At 42.1% G+C, this 24,805-nt stretch overlaps 1 protein-coding gene across 4 annotated transcripts in view; it reads left to right on the plus strand.

The window, feature by feature from the left end:
- The window catches only part of DPP6 (dipeptidyl peptidase like 6), a 539,989-nt gene that overhangs the window by 432,578 nt on the left and 82,606 nt on the right, over positions 1-24,805 (plus strand). For all 4 annotated transcript variants that reach the window (XM_087917830.1, XM_087917829.1, XM_026719897.2 and 1 more), the window contains exons 6-7: positions 10,052-10,104; positions 19,507-19,588. In XM_087917830.1, the coding sequence (XP_087773956.1) occupies positions 10,052-10,104; positions 19,507-19,588 (135 nt within the window). The remainder of the gene's footprint in view (positions 1-10,051; positions 10,105-19,506; positions 19,589-24,805) is intronic.

A 24,805-nucleotide genomic window follows, 5' to 3' on the forward strand; every position in this document is an offset into this window, starting at 1 on the left:
ATCTCAACAGAGTTGGATTTTCACACAGGGTATCCAAAATACCATAACTTGAGGCTGGCCATTTGTACCCCGAGTGAGAATTCTTGAGCTGATTACTTCTGTGGCCCATTTGTTTTCTTGGTTAATTATAGTATCACACCAAAGCTCAAACGCATCCATCAACCTTCCGTCCTTCTTCTTCAAAGTCCAACTTCCATACACATTAAAGGGTCATAGGGAAAACCATTGTCAGTGTGATTCTGATATTTCTGATATTCTGGTAGGCTTACACACATGATGGCTTTGTATTTCTTTTTCCAAATAGCAACATAAGTCTCCTGTGCTGGGCAGGGGATTGGATTAGAAGACCTCCAAGGTTGCTGAATACCACCTCTGAATTACATCAACCCAACACTATTGGAGCACATGAATGAGATAATCACCCCACTGCCATGAAGTCATCTCTGATTCATTTAGAAACATGGAATAATAAGGATTATTACTGCATCAGTGGTGGGATTCAACCATAACATGATTATGGTTCAATCCATAACATGGACTGGTTCTGACCAGTTCTGGAGAACTGGTAGCGGAAATTTTGAGTAGATCAGAGAACTGGCAAATACCACCTCCGACTGGCCCTGCCCCTATCTATTCTCTGCCTCCCAAGTCTCAGCTCATTGGCTGGGTCTTCTTTGGTTGCCCTGCACAAGAGAACAGAGCTGAAAAGCAGGTTAGTGGGGTGGGGAGGGAATGGGGATTTTGCAGTATCCTTCCCCTGCCATACCCACCAAACCACACCATGTCCACCAAGCCACGGCCACAGAACCGGTAGTAAAAAAAATTTGAATCCCACCACTGATGCAATTGTTTGATAAGTTCCCCCCCTTCTTTGTATATATCTGCAAAAACAAGAAGTGAATATAAAAATATAATAAATCTTTCCATCACCCTTTTACCTACACTTAGCTCATTTTATAACCATGGTTTGAAATTGTCGTATTTACTGTACCAGCGGATGATGCATTCATTAGTTGTCCATTTAGAGCACATGTAACTGGACACGTTGACTTTATTCCTGCAATCTAGATAATTCAGTGGCCTTGTTAGCAGGAAATGTCAAGATTCTGTGCTGTGTCAATTAGAAGTGAGAGCGTTTCCATGACTACACCTTCTGACACAATCACACTCTAAAGGTGGTGGGCATGGACAGCGTTTTAATATCTCTTGCATAGAATTTATTTAAAGAAAACTACAAGTAGCCCTTGACATACAACAGTTCGTTTAGTGATGAAGTTAAGAATGTCATTTTTTAAAAAAAAGTCACGATTATTTTTCACACTTAGTGTCACATGATTATTTTTCACATTTAGTGACCATTGCCGCATCCCCATGGTCATGTGACCCAAACATCAAATGCTTGGCAACTGACTCACATTTATGACGGTTGCAGTGTCATGCGATCGACTTTTGCGACCTTCTGACAAGTCAGTGGAGAAGCCAGATTCACTTTATAACTGTGTAACTAACTTAACAATGGCAGTGATTGTTTTGATAATGTTGGCAAGAAAGGTCATAAAAGGTCAGCAAAATTCACTTAATAACTGTCTGGCTTAGCAACAGAAATCTTGTGGTCTTAAGTCAAGGATTACTAATTTGTTCCCTGCATCCAAGACAGTGAATGACTTGTCTTGTTGGAGCAATGCTTCTCAACCTTGGCATCTTTAAGATGTGTGCATGCTTCATCTCCCAGAATTCTAGCTGGGGAATTCTGGGAGTTGAAGTCCACATATCTTAAAGTTGCCAAGGTTGAGAAACACAGTATTAGAAAGTGCCATAAGATAGATAGATAGATAGATAGATAGATAGATAGATAGATAGATAGATAGATAGATAGATATAAATGAGAGATGATAGATAGAGATAGATAGATAGATAGATAGATAGATAGATAGATAGATAGATAGATAGATAGATAGATGATAGATAGATAGATAGATGGATGATACAGATAGATAGATAGATAGATAGATAGATAGATAGATAGATAGATAGATAGATAGATAGATAGATAGATAGATAGATAGATAGATTAGCCGATAGGCCGTATCAATGTACAGGGTCAAACACATATTACCAACAAAATTAAAATGGTCAGAATCTGAAAACAACATTTAATACACCACAGTTTCTGATTAAAATGGTCCGACTAAGATCGGCATATGTGGGCCTGACTGGAGTAGATTTCAGGATGATACAGAAATATAATTTTATGTCATTTTATTCTATTTTACATATTTATATATTAAATGAGCCATGGTGGTGCAGTGGTTAGAGTGTAGTACTGCAGGTTACTTCTGTCAACTGCCGGCTGCCTGCAATTTGGCAGTTCGAATCTCACTAGGCTCAATATTGTACGTTGATATGGCCTGTAAGCTAATCTATGTATTTATCTATGTAACCCCCCCCCCTCTCTCTTAGAAAATGGGAAGGAGATACAGTATCAGAATTTGGCATTGTGGTCATTGAAAAGAGAAAGCAGAGATTGCTCTCTAAGCAAGTTTATAGAAGCATTTGATGAAGCTTTACTAGGCCCAAAAGCAGAGAGTTGATGAATAAAGATAACTTTTGAACGTCACCATTTTGATTTGTTAAATGTAACTTTAGCAATTCCTTTATTACAAGCTCCTGACTATAGCACAGTAAAATACAAGTTATTATAATATTACCAATATTCAAATAAACCCCCAAAGTGGAATGAAGATGCCAAGAAACTGTTGCTGGAAACATTTTTGTTGTTGTTAGTTGTGAAGTCATGTCCAGCCCATGGCAACCCCATGGACAATGTTCCTCCAGGCCTTCCTGTCCTCTGCCATCTTCTGGAGTCCATATAAGTTCAGCACAACTGCTTCAGTGACTCCATACAGCCACCTCATTCTCTGTCATCCCCTTTTTCTATTGCCCTCAATTGTTCCCAGCATTAGACTCTTCCCCAGTGAGTCCTTCCTTCTCATTAGGTGGTATTTGAGTTTCATCTTCAGGATCCGGCTGTGATGACCCGTAGTCTCTCAAAATAACCCAAAACCCAAAACATATATTAAAGTCTGGTAAAGCCTTCAACTTAACTTCAATGTTTCATTAGGCACAGATTAAAATCACAAAAGTAAATAATGAGGCAAACCAAAAAAACAAAACAAACTGAAGCAAGTTCCGAAGCAAGCCAAGATAACTAATTATAAACTCCAGGAAAATAACTGAGAAAAGTCCATGGGAAGAATGCCAGCAAAGATAAACCTCTTTCAAGGTAAACACTAATTGACTTCAGCAACTGGCATGAATCTTGGATGCTATCCACTTCGTACTCCTCCTCTCCCAGAGGGGCTACTGGGGCCGGCTGTGATGGAGCTGGTCTAGGCGGACTGTTGGTTGAGGCAGGGACTAACAGGGAACGATGAAAAACAGGATGGATATGCATGGTCCATGGCAGGGAGAGACGATAAGCCACAGGATTGAGCACCGCCTCGACCGGAAAAGGTCCCAAGTAATGGTGATCGAGTTTTTTCGATGGTCGCGTCGTTGGTAAATATCGAGTAGAGAGCCAAACCCGATCACCAACCACTAAAGGTGGAACATCACAACGATGTCTGTCTGCAAACCATTAATAGTCTTCCTTGGCTCTCTCTAGGTGATTGCACACCATGTGGTGCACGGCTTTTAACTCCTGCAAAAACGTATCCACTGCCAGAACTGGGGAATCAGATGGGGCTAAAGGGAAAAGCCATGGATGAAACCCATAGTTACCAAAGAAAGGGGGCACATGGGTGGATATATGTTGAGCATTGTTACAAGTGAACTCCGCCACTGGCAGCACCTCTACCCAATTGTCTTGTTGAGTATTGCTGAAACAGTGGAGGTAATGCTCCAAAATAGCATTCACTCTCTTTCCCCCCATCAGTTTCGGGGTGATGAGCAGATGACAGACATGCCTGAACCTGCAGTTTCACGAGTAGGGTCTGCCAGAAGTGTGCTGTAAACTGTACCCCCAAATCTGATAACATGCGGTCTGGTAACCCATGCAACCAGAAAATGTGGGAGATAAACAATTGATCCGTTGTCTTGGCCAATGGAAGACCCGCACGCGGAATAAAGTGGGCCATTTTAGTCAACATATCCACCACCACCAAAATGGTGGTGGCACCTTTCGAAGGTGGTAACTCAATGATGAAGTCCAATGAAACTGCCCCCCACGGTCATTCTGGCATGGGCAAGGGCTTCAATAGACCAGGGGGCGCACCAGGAGCATACTTTGCTTGGCGACAGATCCCACAGGACGCCACATATCCCAACACATCATGTTTAAGTCTCAGCCACCAAAATGTCCTAGAGATGAGGTGCGGTGTTTTGAAAACCCCAATGCCCTGCCTCCGGACTATCATGACATTGACATAGGATAAGGCCATGAAGAGGATCTCCAGGCACATAAATGCGATCACGGAACCACAACAGGTCCCCAATATATGCCCAAGGAGACTCTTGTCTCTGATTCTCATCCAATTCTCGATGTCAAGCTGTCAGAAATGGGTCCTGCCGCTGCACCTCCTGAATCCTCACTCGAAGATCCACAGGTTCCTCGGTGGCCGCAAACCGCTCCGATGGAATCACCGTCCGGGGCAAGATTTTATCCTCCCTTCGGGTATAATCGGGCTTCCGAGATAGGGCATTGGCGCGTTGTTTCCCTCCACTCGGAACATAGGTCACCCGGAAATCAAATTGAGCAAAGAATAAGGACCATCTCACCTGATGCTGGTTCAATGTCCGAGCTATACGTAGGTGTTCCAAATTGCAATGATCTGTCCGAACCTCGTTTTGGTGACGAGTCCCCTCCAGGTGGTGCCGCCATGTCTCAAAATTGACCTTAACCACCAATAGCTCCTTGTCTCAAATCATATAGTTGTGCTCTGGAGCCAACAACTTCCAGGAATAATAAGTGGACGGGAACAAGGAGCACTGCACCAACAGCCACATTGGAAGCATCTGTTTCCACCACAAATGGCTTGCCTGGATCAGGTTGTTTGAGGAAAGGCTCAGAAGCAAAGGCGACTTTCAATGCCTCGAAAGCTGCCTGCTCCTCAGCACCCCAATGGAACTTCTCTCCCTTCTTGAGCAGATTAGAAAGGGGGGCTGGCAAAGCAGCAAAGCAGGGAATAAATCTGTGATAGTAGTTCGCAAATCCCAACAGTTGTTGCACATCCTTAACCCGCTGTGGAGGTTCCCACTCCTGCAATGATTGAATTTTTTCCGGGTCCATTTCCACCCCAGCAGGTGAAATACGATGTCCCAAGAAGTCAATCGTGGTTTGTGCAAACTGACACTTCTCACGTTTAGCCAATAGGTGCTTATCACGCAAACATTGCAACACTAGCCACACATGCTGCCAATGTTCCTGCAGGAAGTCTGAGTAAATCAAAATGTCATCTAAATAAATGACCACAAATTGATCCAACAAATCACGGAAAACATCGTACATGAAATGCATGAACACAGCTGTGGCATTGGTTAATCCAAAAGGCATCACGGTATACTCAAAATGCCCGTACCTCGTCCAGAAAGCTGTTTTCCACTCGTCCCCTGCACGAATGCGAACCAGATTGTAGGCCCCATGCAAATCCAACTTCATAAAGATCTTAGCTTGACAAAGCCACTCAGTCAGTTCAGGGATGAAGGGAAGTGGGTACCGATTCCTCACTGTGATTGCATTCAACTTGCAGTAATCACAACATAAATGTAGCTCCCCAGATTTCTTTTTCACAAAAACCACCGGTGCAGCCAATGGGAAGGTCAAAGGCCAGATAAACCCTTTCCGGAGGTTCTTGTCAATAAAATCCCGCAACGTGACCAACTCCGGTTCCAACGGAATATATCCGACCCACCAGCAATTTTGCATTGGGCAACAAGTCAATTGGACAGTCATACGACTGATGCGGAGGCAACTGATCCACCTCCTTTTCCCCAAACACATCAGCAAAGTCCACCAACTCCACAGGTAGATCTAGGTCCACGGGTGTAGCCACACTCCCTGCACAAGAGCGCAAGCAATAGTTTGCACACTTCCTATCAAGGAACTGCACAGCTCCAGACGACCAGACAATCTGTGGATCATGGGCCTGTAACCACTCCAAACCCAGCACCACCGGAAAATGGGGCACTGCAGCAACATAAAACATGGTTTCCTCCACATGCTGCCCAATACGCATGCAAAGGGGTCCCGAACAAAGGGGCCAGCCATCAATCGTCTCCACCATTACTGGTGGGGATACCTGTTGCTGAGGAATGAACCACTGCTTGACAAAATGAGCATCCATGAAATTGGCTATGGCCCCTGAGTCAACCAAAGCTGGGATCTCCACTGCTCCCGCACCAGGCACCGAACATACTTGCTGGCAGCACAAGATGCTTCACCAATAGCGACTGTGGTGGAGATGTCGAAGATCTCAAAGGTGGCGAGGGTGGCAAGGTTGGTGAAGATGGCGGGCCTATGGACTTTGCACCCCGACCTGCAAACCCCTGTAGGCCGAGCGATGCTTGTTTCTCGCCACCACAGGTGTCACTGCTGTGGATGTCTTAACAGGACACTTGACCGCAACATGGCCTCGTTTGCCACAATAGAGGCATAAACCATCACAATGACATCTATTCTTTCCTACTTGAGTCAGGTGAGGGCAGCCAACCCCCCAACTGCATGGGTTCCTCTAAAGGCACTTCCACCAAGGGCACCATCTTGCTGGAAACAGATACAGTCTCTGTCCATCATCGCACCCGTTGCTGCTGGAGTCTAGCATCGATACGAAGACACAAACACATGAGCTCCTGAAGGGTGCAAGGGCATTCAGTGCACGCCAACTCATCCAGGAGCTCCGATGACAAACCTTCCTGGAACTGGTCTAATAGTGCTGCCTCATTCCATTATACATCCTGAGCAACCACCCGAAAACTAGCAATATAATCCATGAGTGAGCCACGCCCCTGCTTCAACTCTCTCAAATGTCTGTTTGCTGTTTGGCTTCGAACAGGGTCCTCAAACATGGCCTGAAACTGATGGCAAAACTCGGCGTAATTGTCCAACACCTGGTTGGGCTGGGTCAGCAGAGGCGTCGCCCAACATGCTGCAGAGCCTGACAACAAACTAATCAAAAACCCCACCTTATCCCGGTCAGTGGGAAAGTCCTCAGGCCAAAGGCTCATGTAAAGCTGGCACTGCCCAAAAAATGCTGGAAATTGGGCCAGCGAACCATCAAATTTATCTGGCACTGCCACTGGGCATTTTCGGCGTGGCCGGGCAGCTTGCATTTGTGCCACCTGTGCAGTCAAAAGAGCCACTTGCTGGGTTAACTGGGCAATCTCTGCTCTGAGCTGATCCATGGTCACCCCACAAAAAGCAAAAATAAGTTGAAGGGGTGGCTGGAGTCAAAATGTGATGGCCTGTAGTCTCTCAAAATAACCCAAAACCCAAAACATATATTAAAGTCCGGTAAAGCCTTCAACTTAACTTCACTGTTTTATTAGGCACAGTTTAAAGTCACAAAAGTAAATAATGAGGCAAAACAAAAAAACAAAACAAACCGCATTGATGAGAGTTCCGAAGCAAGCCAAAATAACTAATTATAAACTCCAGGAAAATAACCAAGAAAAGTCCATGGGAAGAATGCCAGCAAAGATAAACCTCTTTCAAGGTGAACACTAAATTGACTCCTGCAAATTCTAACTGCGGAGTTGCAAACTTATATACATAGCTTCCACCTGCAAGCCACGAGGAAGATAATGGTAATCTCCTCTTGAGTAGGCCTCGCTTTTCCCTGATCCTCTCCTCCCTGCGTGCCCTAGGATGGATAGGGGATGGGCCTGGATCCTCCTCTGACTGCTCAGCCGGCCTCTGCCTTTCCCCAGCCTCCTCCACCACCTCTGGAGCCACACTCCCACTCCCTGTTGGCTGTTCCTCCACTTCCTCAGAGTCAGACTCCACCAGGGGCATGACACTGGTCTTCTAAAGAGCAGTCAGGGTTGATCTTCTCTAGGACTGACCGGTTTGATTGCTTTGCAATCCAAGGGACTCGCAAGAGTCTCTTCCCCCAGCACCAAAGTTCAAAGGCTTCAATTCTTTGGCGCTCAGCCGTTCTTATGGTCCAACTTTCACAGCCATACATTGCAACTGGGAAAACCATAGCCTTGACTATACGCACTTGTGTTGGCAGGGTGATGTCTCTGCTTTTGAGTATGCTGTCTAGATTTGCCATAGCTTTCCGCCCCAGGAGCAAGCGTCTTTTAATTGTTCACCTGCATAAAATTAAGAAAATACAGGTGTCATTAAAGTAACATTTTTTTAAAAAAAATTAGAATATTCATGACTAATACAGGTTTGTCATGCGTTACAGGGAGTCCTCAGCTTACAACCATTTGTTTAGTGACCATTCAAAGTTATAATGGCACTGGAAAAAATAATTATAACCATTGCAACATACCCGTGAGATGATCAAAATTCGATGTTTGGCAACTGGCTTGTATTTACAACAGTGGCAGCATCTGTGGATCATGTGACAGCCATTTGTGAGCTTCCAACAGCAAAGTCAACAACAGCTCTTAACAACTGCAGTGATTCACTTAACCATAACAAAAAAAGTTTATAAAATTGGGTGCGATTCACTTAACAACTGGCTAGTTAGCAATGGAAATTCTTGTCCCCATTGTGGCTTTACACTGTATTTTGAACTATGTGAATATCTGTTCTGAATCAAACCTGGTTCTCAGAGAGCAAACACGGGACAAATGTACCAGCACAACCTTTTAATGTTTCATTTATGAATCCTGTTTCTTCACAGATAACAGGCTGCTTCCACTAATAAGGAAGACTCTTGCCAAGTTTTTGCAAGGCTGCCCAGAACAACAGATAAAGTTCCTAAACAGTAAATCAAAGAGCCTCCAAACACCAACTCCACCAGGCTCAAGTATCAAACTTCTTCACCTTCTGCAAAGAATTGCAGTTTCTCAGCTGGCTTTTATCTTCTCAGGGAAGGGCCTTCCAGCCTTACTCCCAAGTTGCCCGTGCAGCTTCTCTTTCCTGGGCACGGGCTCCTCAGGGGCCTCTTCATCATTGCTGCTGGCCTCCACAATCTCCAAAAGCAGCATTCCACTCCCTGATAGTCCTGGCCCCATCCCTGCATCACATGCAGGCCCCTCATCTGAGTCCTTGCTCTCCCAGGCCTCAGCCGTCTGCACCGGCTGCTGGCGAACCACAACAATGTTCTTTGAATATTATTATTTTAAATTATTTATTTTAATACAGTATGCTCCTTGTAATGATTCACTCTTCCTGAGGATTGCAGGGAGGAATAGCATCCTACGCTAGCTGCTATGATTGGCAGCATTTTCTCACCCTTCCCAAGCTAATATCATCTTCCTTTTAATTCCATCCTCACAAGATTTGCCAAAGTTTATTTCTCAGGTCAAAGGTGCATGCATTGGTTTGCTATAAATTGTTATGCCTAAGAGTAAATAGAAAGCTCTAATCCAAAGTTCAGGTGGAAGCGCTGACACCATAAACTTTTGCTCAACAACAGGAAAAGAACATGGTGACTTTTCTTCTGGTGCTAGCAAATTAATGCCTGGGTATATTTACAATGGATTAGAACTGTGTTTTGGGCTATTTCTCTATCTGGCTTTAGTTATAATGCGAATGCTGCCTCTGGCAGACTGCAGTGTCCTCATTATTGGTTATTCCAAATTTAGTAATTGCTGGGAACTTGTGCCCCAGTATCATCAAAGATATTGTCTCCGTGGGAATGAAATAAAGCCTCGGGATTCACCAAAGCACCTGACCAGGTACAAAGATCTCACAGCAGCAGAAGGTAGATTAATTCTCTCTGCTCCAACAGAAGAAATTTATTTTTATGTCTTTCCTTCCCCCCTTAATAAATGCAATTGAATCTGTGTTTTTTTTACACTTGGTTTTATGCAACCATCCATGTCTTGTCATTACTAATCTCATTTTTTTAACTTCTCTCATTATTTCATTTTGCAGATTTACCGGTATTCATATACTGCTTTTTATGTCCTCAGAAAACTGCCTAATGGGTAAGTAATACAATGAAGACTCCTCATTCCATGGGTGGCTGTTTGGCTTATATGGGATAATTGGGGAGGAAGGAGGGAACACTAGATATTGAGCACCCAGCAACTATTCCCAAACTATTCCCAAATTTAAGCAGAACTTGTAATAAAACCATGAAGTTTCCCTTGAAATAGGGACAGAAAAAGTCAAGATGTTATTTAGGGTGCATTCCAGGGTCTTCAATTGTGTAACCATGGACACCATTTTGATATCTTCTATAGAAATACAATTGCCTTCCCCCAAAAAAGTTCCAATAGAGTTTAATGAGTAATGGATCATTCTATAAATAATAACAAAGCATTCTGTTTCATTGGCCTTTGTTGTCACACATTCCATTTATAAATTAAATCTTTCATTCATAAAGAAAAATCAAGGGTTTTGCTTAGCTTATGAATTCAGCCAGCATGGTTTGTGAACCACAAATAATGTCTTAGTATGCTTTGTAAACCCAACCAATCATGGCTTTTTCTGAAATCCGTGTTTAAACAAACTTAACTTAGGTTGATGCAAAAACCTAACTATTAAGTTAAGATGCAAAAGAGCCCACCCACATTTGTCTCAGCGGGTGTCTATGATTCTGTGTGGTCTCCAAGATTGTTGTGATAAACTTGGTGTCAGACCAGGCCTAATCTGTTTATGTGCAAACAAAGGGAAAGGATTGGCTTTGCATATAAGAAGTCAAATGGCTATTAAGAAGCTAATTCAATACAGATTCTGTACCACAGTATTATTTTCCCCAGAATCAATCCAGAACAGATGACATTCTTTGGGGCAAACGGGTGACCCAGAGAATGCTTACTGGCCTAGATCATAGTGGGTGGACAGAAGCCCATGGAAACATGAGGTGCTGCAGAGCCCAGATCCTAAGGAATAAGGGTGCTGTAGTAGAGCCCAAATCCTAAGAAATAGGGGGTGCTTTAGAGCCCGGATTTTAAAACCCTAAGAGTTTTTAAAATGACAACCAATGTTGTGATGGAATGAAGAGTAGAAGGGGATTCCCAGGACAGGAGAAGTCCATTCCAGAGGAGTACGAAACAATTCAGACCGAATATTATGTGTGAGAGAAAGAAGGGGAAGACAAACACAACCTAATAGTTCACAGAGTACTTTGTAGAAGCAGACAGTGGAGTCTGTAGTTTGGCAAGATTCTGTCTATAGGTATAAAACGATCATGAACTTGGACGAACTGCCACATTCCATTCTTGGGTTCTGACAAGCACTTTGACTGACATCCAGGAGATAATGGGCTCCACAAATAGAAATATTATGCAGGGATACTTAGTCATTCGTGTCACTATTCAAGATGGTAAATTCTGGACAACTTGAAGCATCCAAACGGTTTTTACAGTACCCTAAATAAGAGAAGACCCGCTACAGCATAGCCTTTGTAGTGGATTTAAAAGGATACACTGATTATTTCTGTGATGATACCATGATGCATGATTTTTGGCTTACTCAAGATGCCCATGTCATTTTCAGGAAGATGGTCATCTTCTCAGGTCATCCCTGCCTTTGAAAACAGCTTCCTCTCCCCCAAGATTATTCCCCCTCCCAAAACTATTCCCCACCCCACGCTGATTTTTCAAAAGCTGTTACAATTTGGCTATTCCTTTGGGAGTAGAACTACTCTGAGCAAGATTACACATGTCTATCCCCCCCAATTATAGGTATGTTTGACTTTTTCTTTTAGGATGCGGTTCTTGGCTAAAATAAAAGCTTAAAATATACCTCTTTCAGAGTAAAATACATACAAGCACCTATGGCCCAACAGCCTCTTTTCAAATATGTGTTTCAATTAAATTTAAAATATTTGCAAACGGTTGCAGAAGTGGTGCAGAACATGCCATGCAAAGACACCCAGCTAAATGGTCTGACCCATCCATTGAGTGACTGTGGTTCAGAAGTCATTTCTCATTTTCTAGAATTGGATCGGCTTAGGTTATTTTCTTAAAACTCAGTTGATTGTTGTCAGTGACCAGACTTGACGAGGAAAACCACTTCATAGGTATTGTTGCTAAATCAAATGTTTGGTTTTTAATCATTCCCACTTTAGCATTATTCTTAGCAGCTATGTTACCGCCTGTAACGTTTTGCAAACTTAGAGCTTCCTAGCCTTTGGAGGGTCCACTTGCACAATCACTATCCAGAACGCCTTTTATTATTCTTATTTTTGCAACAAGGCCACCTCTTGAATGCCTCTGTCTTCATCAGCAGATGTTCAAATTAGAGACTTATTGCCAGAACTGGAAATAAAACCTCTGGGCTTTCTGGAGTATGTTTCTATTCCCTTTTCTATCCTTTTCCTAAATCTGGGAGTGAAATTCAGGTTAAGCCAGAGCGCCACCTAGTGGTCTTTCTGGGATCCTCCTTTTCTTACAGAGTGAGCCATACAAATAATCAAATTAAAATTATAGTGATGAGCTGTTCGGTTTTGATCAACGGGAAACCCTATTTTTCAAGCGGAAGAGGAATTGAATAAAACCCTGCATGGATCTGTTGGTGTCCATGATTCTTGGTGACCCATGACCATGATTTCTCATGGATTTTCTTCCAAGTGATTGCATTTTTTGAGTTCTTGAATGCTCATCCTTAATGCCCTCAAAAATACTATGCATTCACCTTGTCTTCTATTAACCTCTTTTTCATTAGTCTCCAAAATCAGATTTTTTTTTTCTAATGGCTCTTGTCTTCCCATAATGGGTACAAAATATTTAAGCTTTGGCTTCCTTATCAGTGCTCCTATTGCACAGTTGGTTTTTAACCCAAAGGTGCTTTTTTTTTCAAGAGACAACTTGAATTTCTGATTTTTCTTTGAAGACGTCAGGAGACTTGAAGAAGCTTCTTGGATAAGAAGCGAAACATCTTCAGAGAAAAACCAAAAAGTCCAGCTGCCTCTTGAAAAAAAAAGCACCTTTGAATCAACCATGACCTGGAGGACGGAGTATCTCCACAGACACTCCGTTGGGTTTTAAGTCCTCTCATAGCAGATGATTCATTCTAGTTTTCTCTAGCACCACAATTCATAATTATATTTAAGCAGACCTGTGGGCAAGATTTGCTTCCTTGTATTGCTGTATGTAGAACCGTGCCTCATAAACATAATGTTACTGAACTATCGATGTCCTGTTATTTATAAAACCCAAATGATAAACAAAATAAATCTAATTTACCTATGCAGGAATAAGCTGCCATAAAAGTAATCCTGGTATAAACTGGCACGACACTAATGCATTGAAACAGCTTAAAAGAGAGAGTACAACCAAGGGCGGATAATTAGCCATTAAATTCTGCAAAAAACAAAAGGATTTTCAATATTTTTGCAAAACCCCATCTCATCTGGACAGTTTTCCCAGGACTGTGACTTTAAGATAGGTTACCTTGTCACTGGACTTGTATGTTAAATCCTAACAAATGACATTAGGAGATGTTTCCAACAACCTGAAGCAAGATGACCAGTCTTCAGTTAATTTAATGCTTTAAAGCTGTGGCAAAAACAGAATAAATTGATCCATCAGCAAAGATAATCTGAAATTGAGGAGATGTTATAGGGGCAAGAAGTTCAAGAGGAGAATCTTTTATGCTTGCTCACTTTCCTTTGGAAGGACATCAAGGGAGTTTGGGTTTATTTACATTTACAATGTAATCTTCAACTTACAACCAACCATTAGCAACCATTCAAAGTTATGCCCTACCTGCAAAAGGGAGTTAAGACCCGGGAGTTTCACTGGTTGCTTCCTCCTGCGGTTATGTGATAGACATCAGCCACACAAGTGCATTTATGGAGACTTGCAACATTCCATGGTCATGTGAATAATGGTTTTGCTGAAAAACTGCACTACTGCAAACAATGTGTTTGCTTAACGGCCACAGCATTTGTCTAATCACCGCTATGTTCACCTGTGCTGCAAAAAAGATCATAAAATCAAGGTGGTCACGTGACTAACCCAATTTACAACCACATATGATCATAATGGGTGGGCTCCATTAGGGTGATATGTTGAGGATTACTTGAATACATTATTCCATATTTACAGAGAAATTCCATTCGAACAGTAATGCCCAGTGGCAGTCAGAACCCTGGTCAATGTCAGATTTCCTCAGAGTCCTTGATACATACTTGTTTTCTTGTTGTCTTCCCAAATTCACTCCATTTTTCCCCCTCTTTTGTCTGCAACACGCAGCAGGCTATTCATCTGGTTTATACTTAGTTGCCTGCCAAATTTAGAAGAAGACCAAAGATGAGTTGTCTTCTTTGACCTTTTCCTAATTTGGAGTGTCATCTAACCTCCTGCTGCCCCCAAATATGCTGTCATTCTGTCCATCTCATGGCTAGGAATTGAAAGCAACGGAAAGGCAAGCAAGCTGTTACTGGTTGGCAAGCAATCATCTAGCCCATGTGTTTCTTGGAGGCACATTGTACATGGTGTGTCTAAGAAGGAGGTGCGGACTATTTTGCCAAGCTATTTATTTGCACAAGTCTTGGGCATCTCGTCTTGCTTCACTAACCTTTTTGACTGTTACTGCAGAAGATGTACATTCCCAAGGGTGGTTCCTTGATCAAGATGGTAGCCACAGTGATCCACAGAAAGTGCCATTTTATGTGTATCAGGTGCAGTAAACGAAAGATTAGTCCTTCAATTGCATCATACTGTATCTTAAGTATTATTAGGTGTAAAATTATTAGTATGGAAAGCAATGGTGGGATTCAAATTTTTTTACTACCGGTTCTGTAGGTGTTGCTTGGTGGGCGTGGCTTGGTGGGCGTGGCAGGGGAAGGATATTGTAAAATCTCCAGTCAGAAGTGGTATTTGCTGGTTCTCCGAACTACTCAAAATTTCTGCTACCGGTTCTCCAGAACTGGCCTGAACCTGGTGAATACCACCTCTGGTGTAAAGATGCCTCAGAGACAGTCCAACACGTAGTGTCAGATATAAAATGCAGGCAGGAACAGCAATCACTAAGCAACACAACCCAATAGCTAGTTTTGTATTCAGGAAAGTCTTCATAGTGCATGAACTAGAGACCCCATCCCAAATGAAACAAGCCAAATGTTAAAAAGTTATATTTATGTAGTTACTTACCAAGCGCATCCAAATTGAAGCAACCAAAATATATTTACAACTTTTGAGCACCTTTAATGTTTGGAAACTGAAAGCTGAAAAATTTGACACAACATAGTCTTTCAAGGTAGAAGACTTCATAGAAAGTCATGAAGAATGAGGGGACGAAGATCCTATGAGACTTCCAGATCCCTGTAGAATAGGCAAGTTCTGGCCATTAAACCTGACATAGTGATAGTAGACAAAGACCAGAGGACTGTGGTGGTGATAGATGTAGCGGTGCCAAGTGACAGCAACATCAAGAAGAAGGAAGATGAATGTCAGCGTTCCAGAAAACCTCCACTCCAACAAATAACTCAGAGACAGACATCCTCTCAAAAGTTATTTTTTATTTGAGTAGTAAACTGGCACACCTGGGAAATTCAGAATCTGAAAGTCCTGGGTTTCCTTGCAATAAGTGAAAAATCACAAATCCACCCCCTGCACCCATCATTGTGTCACATGCCTCCATCACCATCCGTCCCAAATTGAGACGTCCTCTCAACCAGGCGCAAAAATAACATGACCTTAGCTTAGAAGAAGAATGCTATCATGTCTAACCACATATATTCCAAGAAATTCCCACCCACCCCCATTCTCCTAGGCTCAGGAATGTGGCAGTGTAGAAGTATCTGGTGCTAATATGGCTTCCAAAGCTGACAATGAGAAGCTGGAAGAGGAGCAGGACTTGTATGAGGAACTGGAAAGAGTGTGGAAACTCAAGACCAAAGTGGTCCCAATGATGGTAGGAACACTCATGGCTGTGACTCCTAAGCTGGAAGAGGGACTCCAACAGATCTCAGGAACATCAGATCTCTCTTTCCAGATAGTACAGTGGAAGGAACAGCTGAAATCATGCGCAGAACCCTCCAACTCCTAGGCTTCTGGTAGAGGAGGCAAGATCAGCAACAGTGGTCTATGTCTGGAATACTCTACCCGACTCTGTGGTTTCTTCCCCAAGCCCCAAAAACTTTAACCTTAGACTGTCTACTGTTAACCTCACCCCTTTCCTAAGAGGTCTATAGGGGGCGTGCATAAGCGCACCAACGTGCTTAAAATCCCTGTCCTATTGTTTCTTTTATTTTTTTTATTTTTCTTATAGGTATCCATGTATTCATAACTATGTTTTTACTTATACCTATTATCTTGTAAGCAATTGACAAAAATAAAAAAATAAATAAAATAAATAAAAGATTGAGGAAGACACAATGGCATGAGAAGGGAGTGTGTCTGTTCATCCGTCTGTCTGTCGCTATCACTGCTTATTAGGAGTTGAATTTGGTGTAGACAAAGGATTTAAAATCTTGGGTAAGGAGTTGTGATTTAGTAAAAGGATACTGTCCAAAATGGAGGCTAGTGATGAGTCCCAGTACAGGATGAAACTGGACATACAGTGCCTCCTAGTGGTCAATAGTAAATAAAAGAATTTATTTAAAAGAAGATATACATTCCTATTGCCTGTGAGGTCTTGAGGCCCTTAGTACATCCCCGGACAAAATTAATAATTTTAAACTCACTAGTCTGAGAGTTCAAGGGGGGAAATGGGGGAGGCATATCTCAGTTTATGGCAGGCGTCTCCAACCTTGCCAACTTTAAGATTTGTGGACTTCACTCCCAGAATTCCTCAGCCAGCTTTGTGTTGAAGTCCACAAGTCTTAAAGTTGCCAAGGTTGGAGACCTCTGATCTATGGCATTTAATTCCTTAGCATTTTTTGTTTGTTTATTTGTTTGTATCTGGCTTGATCAACAGTTTCTAATCTGAAATTGTGGTTGAGTTTTTGCCTGAGTCAGAATATTAAACAAAACTGCTATTTTAAAAAAACAGCAAGATAGGTCAAGATAAGTATATTCAAGCATTTTTCTATGTGCCTCGAACCTGACATTTTATTTTTTAAAAAACTAGTATTAATGAGGGATGAATGGCGAGAAAAAAGCCATTCCAGGTCATTATTCAGAAGCCTGTTTTCCTTAATGAGCTGTGATACTCTGCCCAGAAAAGAAATAGAAACAGACCACCAAAATAGATCACAGCTCGTGATGCCAAATTAGTCATCCATTTTCTGCATACAATTATGAAATAGCCCATCCAAATGTCACTTCACAATATAACCCAGAAATTCCTCCCTCCCCGCCCCTTGCACTATTTATTTCTTATTTTCTTTCTGGATAGCAAAAATATTACTGTTAATTTAGAGCGGTGCTTCTGAACCTCGACAGCTTTAAGTGGCTGGATTCCAACTCCCAGAATTCCCCAGCCAACATTGCAAAATTGAAGAAGGGGAGTGAGGGACATCCTCTCCCCTTCCCACCGCCTTTAAACCTGGATGACATCCCTTTTTTGAATTTGAAAGTGAGCTTAGAATAGATCGCTTTGATACAGACCAGATATGAACCCAGTGCAACAAAACGGAGAGAACTAGAGCCACAAAGGACAAGTATGGGGGGGTCTTGTTTTACAACCATTTTGTTTAGTGACTGTTCAAAGTTACTACAGCACCAGGGGTGAAAAAAGACTTGTGACCTAATCTGGGTTGGTCACCAGGCCAGCGTTTTTTCTTCTTCTGAGTTTCTGGACTCATACTGGAGCCCAGCTGCAGAAAACTTTTCTCTAGCAGAGTGTGGGCTTTGGGTATGTCTAGTTTAATGAAAAGAAGGACCAGGGGAGACATGATAGCAGCCTTCCAATATCTCAGGGGCTACCCCAAAGAGGGAGCCAAGCTATTCTCCAAAGCACCTGAGGGCAGGACCAGAAGAAATAGATGAAAACTAATCAAGGAGAGAAACAGCCTAAAATTAAGGAGAAATTTTCTGACCATGAGAACAATTAATCAGTGGAACAACTTGCCTCCAGAAGTCGTGAATGCTGCAACACTGGAAGTTTTTAAGAAGAGATTGGATAACCATTTGGCTGAAGTGGTGTAGGGTTTCCTGCCTAGGCAGGGGGTTGGACTAGAAGACCTCCAAGGTCCCTTCCAACTCTGTTATACTATTCTATGTTCTGGGTGTGCTATTTATACGATACCTGCTGTATGTGGCCTTTTAGATGCTGATTGGGGTGTTGACGTTGATTATTAAGTCATTGGCTGTTGTTTGCTTCGGCTGCCAAGCCCTCCCCTCCTAAGTACTTGATAAGTTGATAGTAAATCAGCACTCCTGTTGACTGAGGAGGGACCCATTCCAGGGGTGGGATTCTACCAGTTCTATCTACCTCTGTAGAACCAGTTGCTCTGAAGAGCAGCAAACAGAGAGCATACACAGAATCGGTTCTATGTCTGCTGCTGTTTTGGCCCACCTGCCCACCCGGGCTCTTACCTGACCTTTATTTCCTACCTTTTCAACCGCACCTGTTTTGTGTGAAATAGCTGCTGTTGAAAAAGCAGTAAAAAGGGGCTTTTCCAACCACTGTGCACTTGCACGCAGCATTGCTCAGATGTCCGGGCAGCTCAGCAAGTCGTAAATTGCACTCACATGACTTACACATGCGCGCATGCAACGCAGAGCGACAGAACCGGTAGCTATATTATAACCGGTAGCTCTCCAAGCTAGATAAGGTCCATGCTCCTAATGACACCCTTGAAAGACTGTTTGCCAGGCCTTTGGCTGAATGTGGATGCAAGTAATTCACCTTCATTGAATAAAAGGGGTTTTGCCGGGACAAAGAGTCTGCTTAGTGCTTTTGGGGGGAGCCTATGCCAGAACATTGTGGGTGCTCCATCACTGGAGGAGTTTAAGAAGAGACTGGACAGCCACTTGTCTAGAATGATATAAGGTCTCCTGCCTTCCATTAGAATAACTCCGTGGAAAACTCGTTCCTATTCAGCTAAACTATGCATAATTATTTTCAGATCAGAAAAACCTAGAAGCATTCACAGCTGATGCCCTAACCCTGGTTATGCATGCACAGATATGGCCATGTGACCACTGAGAGATTTTGATGTTGTAATTTCCTAACTGAGTTGTAAGTACTTTTAGGGTGGGGGCATTCGATGTAACTTCAACTGGACGTTAAGTCGAGGACTACTTGTACCCTATCTGATATTCTATGAAGGTTTATCGTGTGGAAATGATTGAAATGTTTTGCCTGCCTTCAATAGAAAATCCATGTTTCACCAGACTACAGAAGAATAGCATGGCTCTATATAGCCTCCAATTTTATAAAGAGTAAAGAATACAGTGGTGAACTTGAACTTGTCACAGTGGATCCCATTAAGGACAGTAGAGGTGCGGGACCTTATTAAAATCTCCCAATGTTTTATTTGTTTACAGGGAGCCTCAGAATCTCTACCCTCCCGAGGTTAGCAATGCAAAACTCCAATATGCGGGATGGGGACCCAAAGGCCAACAGCTGGTAAGAAACTGTTCACTATGACTCTTTGTCTCCTTTGCTGCAAAGTCAGCCACAAACATGTATAAAAGGGATGCCGCATATGGCGTCTTGGCTTACTTCACCGATTTAACCATGCAGCCTCGTGGCTGATAGTTCAGGACTTAATTCAGCTCTGATAGCGCTTGCCTAATAGCAAGACCGATTTGCTTCTTGGTGACCTGAAGATTCATATGCTCAAAGCCAGCACAGCAGAAGAGGTGAGGGCCATAATTGAGAGGTAGGACATGGTGGCTCAGTGGCTAAGACGCTGCGCTTGTCAATCAGAAAGGTGTAAGCAGTTTGGCGGTTCAAATCCCTAGCACCGCATAATGGAGTGAGCTCCCGTTACTTGTCCCAGCTTCTGCCAACCTAGCCGTTCAAAAGCATGTAGAAAAGCAAGTAGAAAAATAGGAACCCCTTTGGTGGGAAGGTAGCAGTGTTCCGTGCGCCTTCGGCATTTAGTCATGCCGGCCACATGACCACGGAGACGTCTCTTTGGACGGCACTGGCTATTCGGCTTTGTAACGGAGGTGTACACTGCCTCCTAGAGCCAGAAACGACTAGCACATATGTGCGAGGGGAGCCTTTACCTTTATGAACAGATTCCAACCCAGCAGTTTAATGTGGGTGTTAGAAAGAAGTGAAGAAATAAGACGGCCCTGAAGCATTTCACAAAGTAGATAAGAGATTTCAACTTGTCAGTTCAGGTCATTCAGCCACTGACTCAGAGAAGATCCTAACCAGGAGATATTTCCTGACGGGCTTTCTCAACCACGAGGAGCTGGGAATTTTGCACATTTTAATTTTGTTCTTCTTACGAATGAATTCATCACTAATTCTGCATCCACTTCAAAGAAACCTTTATTTTGACCTTGGGAAACCGCTCTGCCAACTCATAGCAAAATCCTAACTCTTAATCATTTATGCCAACCACAAAACCATGTGCCTTCCATATCTGTAATGCAATAAAGAATAACCAATGAACCAGGGTGTATCATTTCACAAGAAGAAAATTTAATTTACGGTGATGCCCTACATAAACATCAGCGATATTATTAGGTTACCAAATACAAGATAATCCGTTTTTCAGAAGTTTAAAGCACAGAGTACATATTAAAGGCCACTTTGGTTAATAAATTCTGGGAACAATATAACGGCAGTTAGCATGCAAAGGTACAGATAGTCCTCAACTTAGAACCTATGTAACGATGGTACATAGTTAGAAAGGCAACAGAAAAAGTTATTTGCAATCCGTCCTTGAAGTTATGACCATGATCTCATCCCAACTGATCACAAATCAGGCTTAGCAACCAGCTCACATATACAACTAGTTGCAGCAACCTGCAGTCACACGATTGCAATTTTCAACTCTCCTAGCTGGTTTCCAACAAGCAGTGTTAGAATTAAGGAAGCCAGATTTGCTTAAGGACATGATAAGCGTGACTGTAAAATCAGGTCCCAATTACATCCATAAGTTGTAACTAGTTTAGGAGCCCAGGAACAATATTCTACACAGCCATAGAAAATACTAAAGCAGAATAAAACATCTGAAGACATTAAAAAGTGTTTTCTACTTCTATAAGCAGCTAAAATGTGCAGTAGAGTTTGTGTAAAATGCAAATTATTACAAGATTTGTTGCCAACTCCTGGTAAGTTGTGTGTGTGAGAGTGTTAAGATAAATAAAATAATAAATATGCAGAGGAGAGATTGTAAGGCTAAATCACTGGGTCCTCAGAGAAGCAGCAATATAATGATAATTTTTAAGGTTCCAAATGAGCTATTTTTTAATTCATCATTCAGTCCAAGAAAGATTTTTTTGCTGAAGATCAGACAGCTCCACAACATTATTTTTGCTCCAAACATTGTCAGTTTTGGGGGTACTAAAGATATTATATGCAGAAAACGCTTCTGGGTTTTAAAGATTAATATGAGCTGCTGTTCCAAAAATCAAAATAAAACCTATCTTAGTTTTCATAGAAGCTTTAGAACTTGTTCACCATTAGAAAGAGATTTTTTTGTTGTTGTTAGTTGAGAAATCGTGTCTGACCCTTGGCGACCTCATTGACAACATTCCTCCAAGCCTTCCTGTCCTGTACTGTCCTGTCCTGGAGTCCATTTAAGATGACGCTGACAGCTTCAGTGACTCCAGCCAGCCACCTCATTTTCTGTCGTCCTTTTCTTCTTTTGCCCTCAATTGTTCCCAACATTAGACTCTTGCGAGAGACAAAAAGGCAGGTTTAAGTCAGGTGTAAACAACTAGTCTATGCATATGTAATTCTAGAATTTTCAAGTTTTGCTTTCCAAATTACGAGTAGCCTATTTTCTTACTTTCTAATTGGCACTTATCTTATCTCTGTTGCTATGAGCTTAATATTATCCTCTCATTCCTTTCTTATCGATGTTATGTGACACTCTATGTATAATGGCCAAATACTAATTTCCCTCCTAAGTTGGCATTAATCTAGATTTTTAATAACTGCTTTCTAACAAAACAGAGTACCCTATTGGATTGTTTACAGAGGTTGAAGATCGAACAGGATCTCTTGCAGTAGTTCTTTTACTTCCTTAACAGAGTCTCACATTTCAGTCATTCGCCACTGTAGAATATAAGTAATCCTTGACTTACGACCACAATTGACCCCAATATTTCCGTTGCTAGGTGGTGCGCTTTGCCCCGTTTTACAACCTTTCTTGTCACAGTTGTTAAGTGAATCACAGCAGTTGTTAAGTTGGCAGCACAATTGTTTTGTTAATTTGGCTTCCTGACTGACTTTGCTTGTCAGAAGGTCGCAAAAGGAGATCACACGACCCTGAGACGCTGCAACCGTCATAAATATGAGTCAGTGGCCAAGGGTCTAAATTTTGAACATGCATGGGATCATGGGTATGTTGCAATGGTCATGTTCTGCCCTTTATAATTACTGGCTGAATGTATAAAGACAGACAGATTTAAACTCCACAAAGGCAAACGGAAGTCGCCATTGGAGACTTTACTATTTCTCATTATGTAACTGATTTTCATACATAAGCTCTAAGAGGCTATGTGCCAGGAAGAAAATGCTGTTCTAAAACTAATTTACAAAGAGGCAGAAATTGCATCCATTTCCCTAATAGATTGTTAAGCATTTCACAGTAAAAATTAAATAAAATTGTTGCTAGAGATGTAACACGTATTTGCAAAGAGCTCATCTTAAAATAACTACAATGGCACTAAATCCAGTTTCACATTTCCAGATGGAGAGCCAGACATGAAAAATAGCCTTTTAAAACAACATATGGCCACTATTATAAGGAAATTGGGCTTGGTTGTTGCTCAGTCATAACGTTATTTTAAGTGCAGCATGCATGATGTGTATTATATTATCTAGGTCATTTGTGTACTTCACTATTTTTCCACTGAAGGAAACATTTCATTTATATATAAACCATACAGGTAATCCTCAACTTAAGATCAAAATTACAGACTTTATTGTGGTCATAAAGCAAGGACTGCAGATAAGAATTTTGGTCATTGGTCATTGCAGTCGTAAGTCCAAGTACTTTGTCCCAAAGGTGCTTTTCCAAGAGGCAACTGGACTTCTTGGTTTTTCTTTGAAGTTGTTTCACTTCTCATCCAAGAAGCTTCCTCAGCTCTGACTGGATGGTGAGGGACAGTTCCAAGAAGGCTCCACACCCATGTGCACCGTTCAGGTGACCCTGTGGGCGTGGCTTGGTGGGCGTGGCTTGATGGGTATGGCAGGGGGAAGGATACTGCAAAATCCCCATTCCCTCCCCACCCCACTAACCCGCTTTCCAGCTCCGTTCTCCTGTGCAGGGCAACCAAAGAAGACCCAGCCAATCAGCTGGGACTCAATGGGAGACAGAGAATAGATGGGGGCGGGGCCAGTCAGAGGTGGGATTTGCTGGTTCTCCGAACTACTCAAAATTTCCGCTACCGGTTCTCCAGAACTGGTCAGAACCTGCTGAATACCCCCTCTGCTGATGATACAGATAAACCTCCAAGTCGCCCCAACAACTCTCTAAAAGAATGCAAATTACCACATGTCTGTCAGGAATATAAATCCTTCCTTCCCCACCATCCATCCAGTCAGAACTGAAGAAGCTTCTTGGATGAGAAGCAAAACATCTTCAAAAAAAAACCAGAAAGTCCAGTTGCCTCTTTAAAAAGCACCTTTGGGACAACCCATAACTTCGATGACTGAGAATGTCCACAGACATCGAAGTACCTTGTTTCCAGATTTTATTTCACAACTATTTTTATGTTGGTCATAAAGCAGATCACGACAATCTTTAAATGAATCATGTGGTTGTTAAGCGAATCCAGCCTATTCAATTGGAAAATGTAAAAAAAAATGTCATAAGTCAGGGTCATGTGACTGGAGAATGCAGCATCCAGTCGGAAATGCAAGCTAGTTGCCCAGTTACCCAAAATGTAATTGCGTGATTATGGCAGTAGGGGACAGCAGTTGCAACTTTGAGGATGGTTCGTAAATAGCATTTTGATTGAAGTTTGAACATAGGTCTTAAAATGACTGCTTGTAAGTTGAGAACTACCTATATACATAACCCTTACACAATTTCAAATGCCTTGATACCAAAAATTCAGTTTTGCTCTCTCACTCTCTCCCTTTCTCCCCCGCCCCTGTGTGTGTTTGAGTGTGTGTGTGTAATAACTCCATGTCTGAAATTCAGGATTTCCCTGCATAGAAATCACCCATAAAATGATGAAAAATTTCACAACACAGTTCATTTCTAACCTACACACTTCATGTTTTACAGCTTTTACACAGCACATTAAAATTCCCCGATTGTGAGTGTGGTGTATGAAGTTCAAAAAGTGTGTGTGTGTGTTTTTTAATCACAATTTTTCATGGAATACCAAGTGATGTTTTGTGGAACCCCAGCTGAGAATAGTTGTTGTGGGCCATCATTTTTTTCCTCTTCTTGTACAGAATAAATATCCATACCTGCCTGACATTTGGATGTTTTCCCAGGACTAGGACTTTTCCGTCTTTCTACTCTCATTTCTCAGAGTCTCTCCCCTTGGTCCCTTTTTCTTCCAGAATATAAACTGGGAAGAGGTACTCTTGCATTCCCATGCTTTGAGTGACAGCTTTAACATCCAATCATAACACAAACATTATTAATGGTAATAACTTCCTGGGAGGAGGTACCCTGCATTGGCATGCTTTGAGTGA

This window comes from Pseudonaja textilis, chromosome Z, assembly GCF_049901715.1.
Source record: "Pseudonaja textilis isolate UNSWEBS1 chromosome Z, rPseTex1.2, whole genome shotgun sequence".
Classification (NCBI taxonomy): Eukaryota; Metazoa; Chordata; class Lepidosauria; order Squamata; family Elapidae; genus Pseudonaja; species Pseudonaja textilis.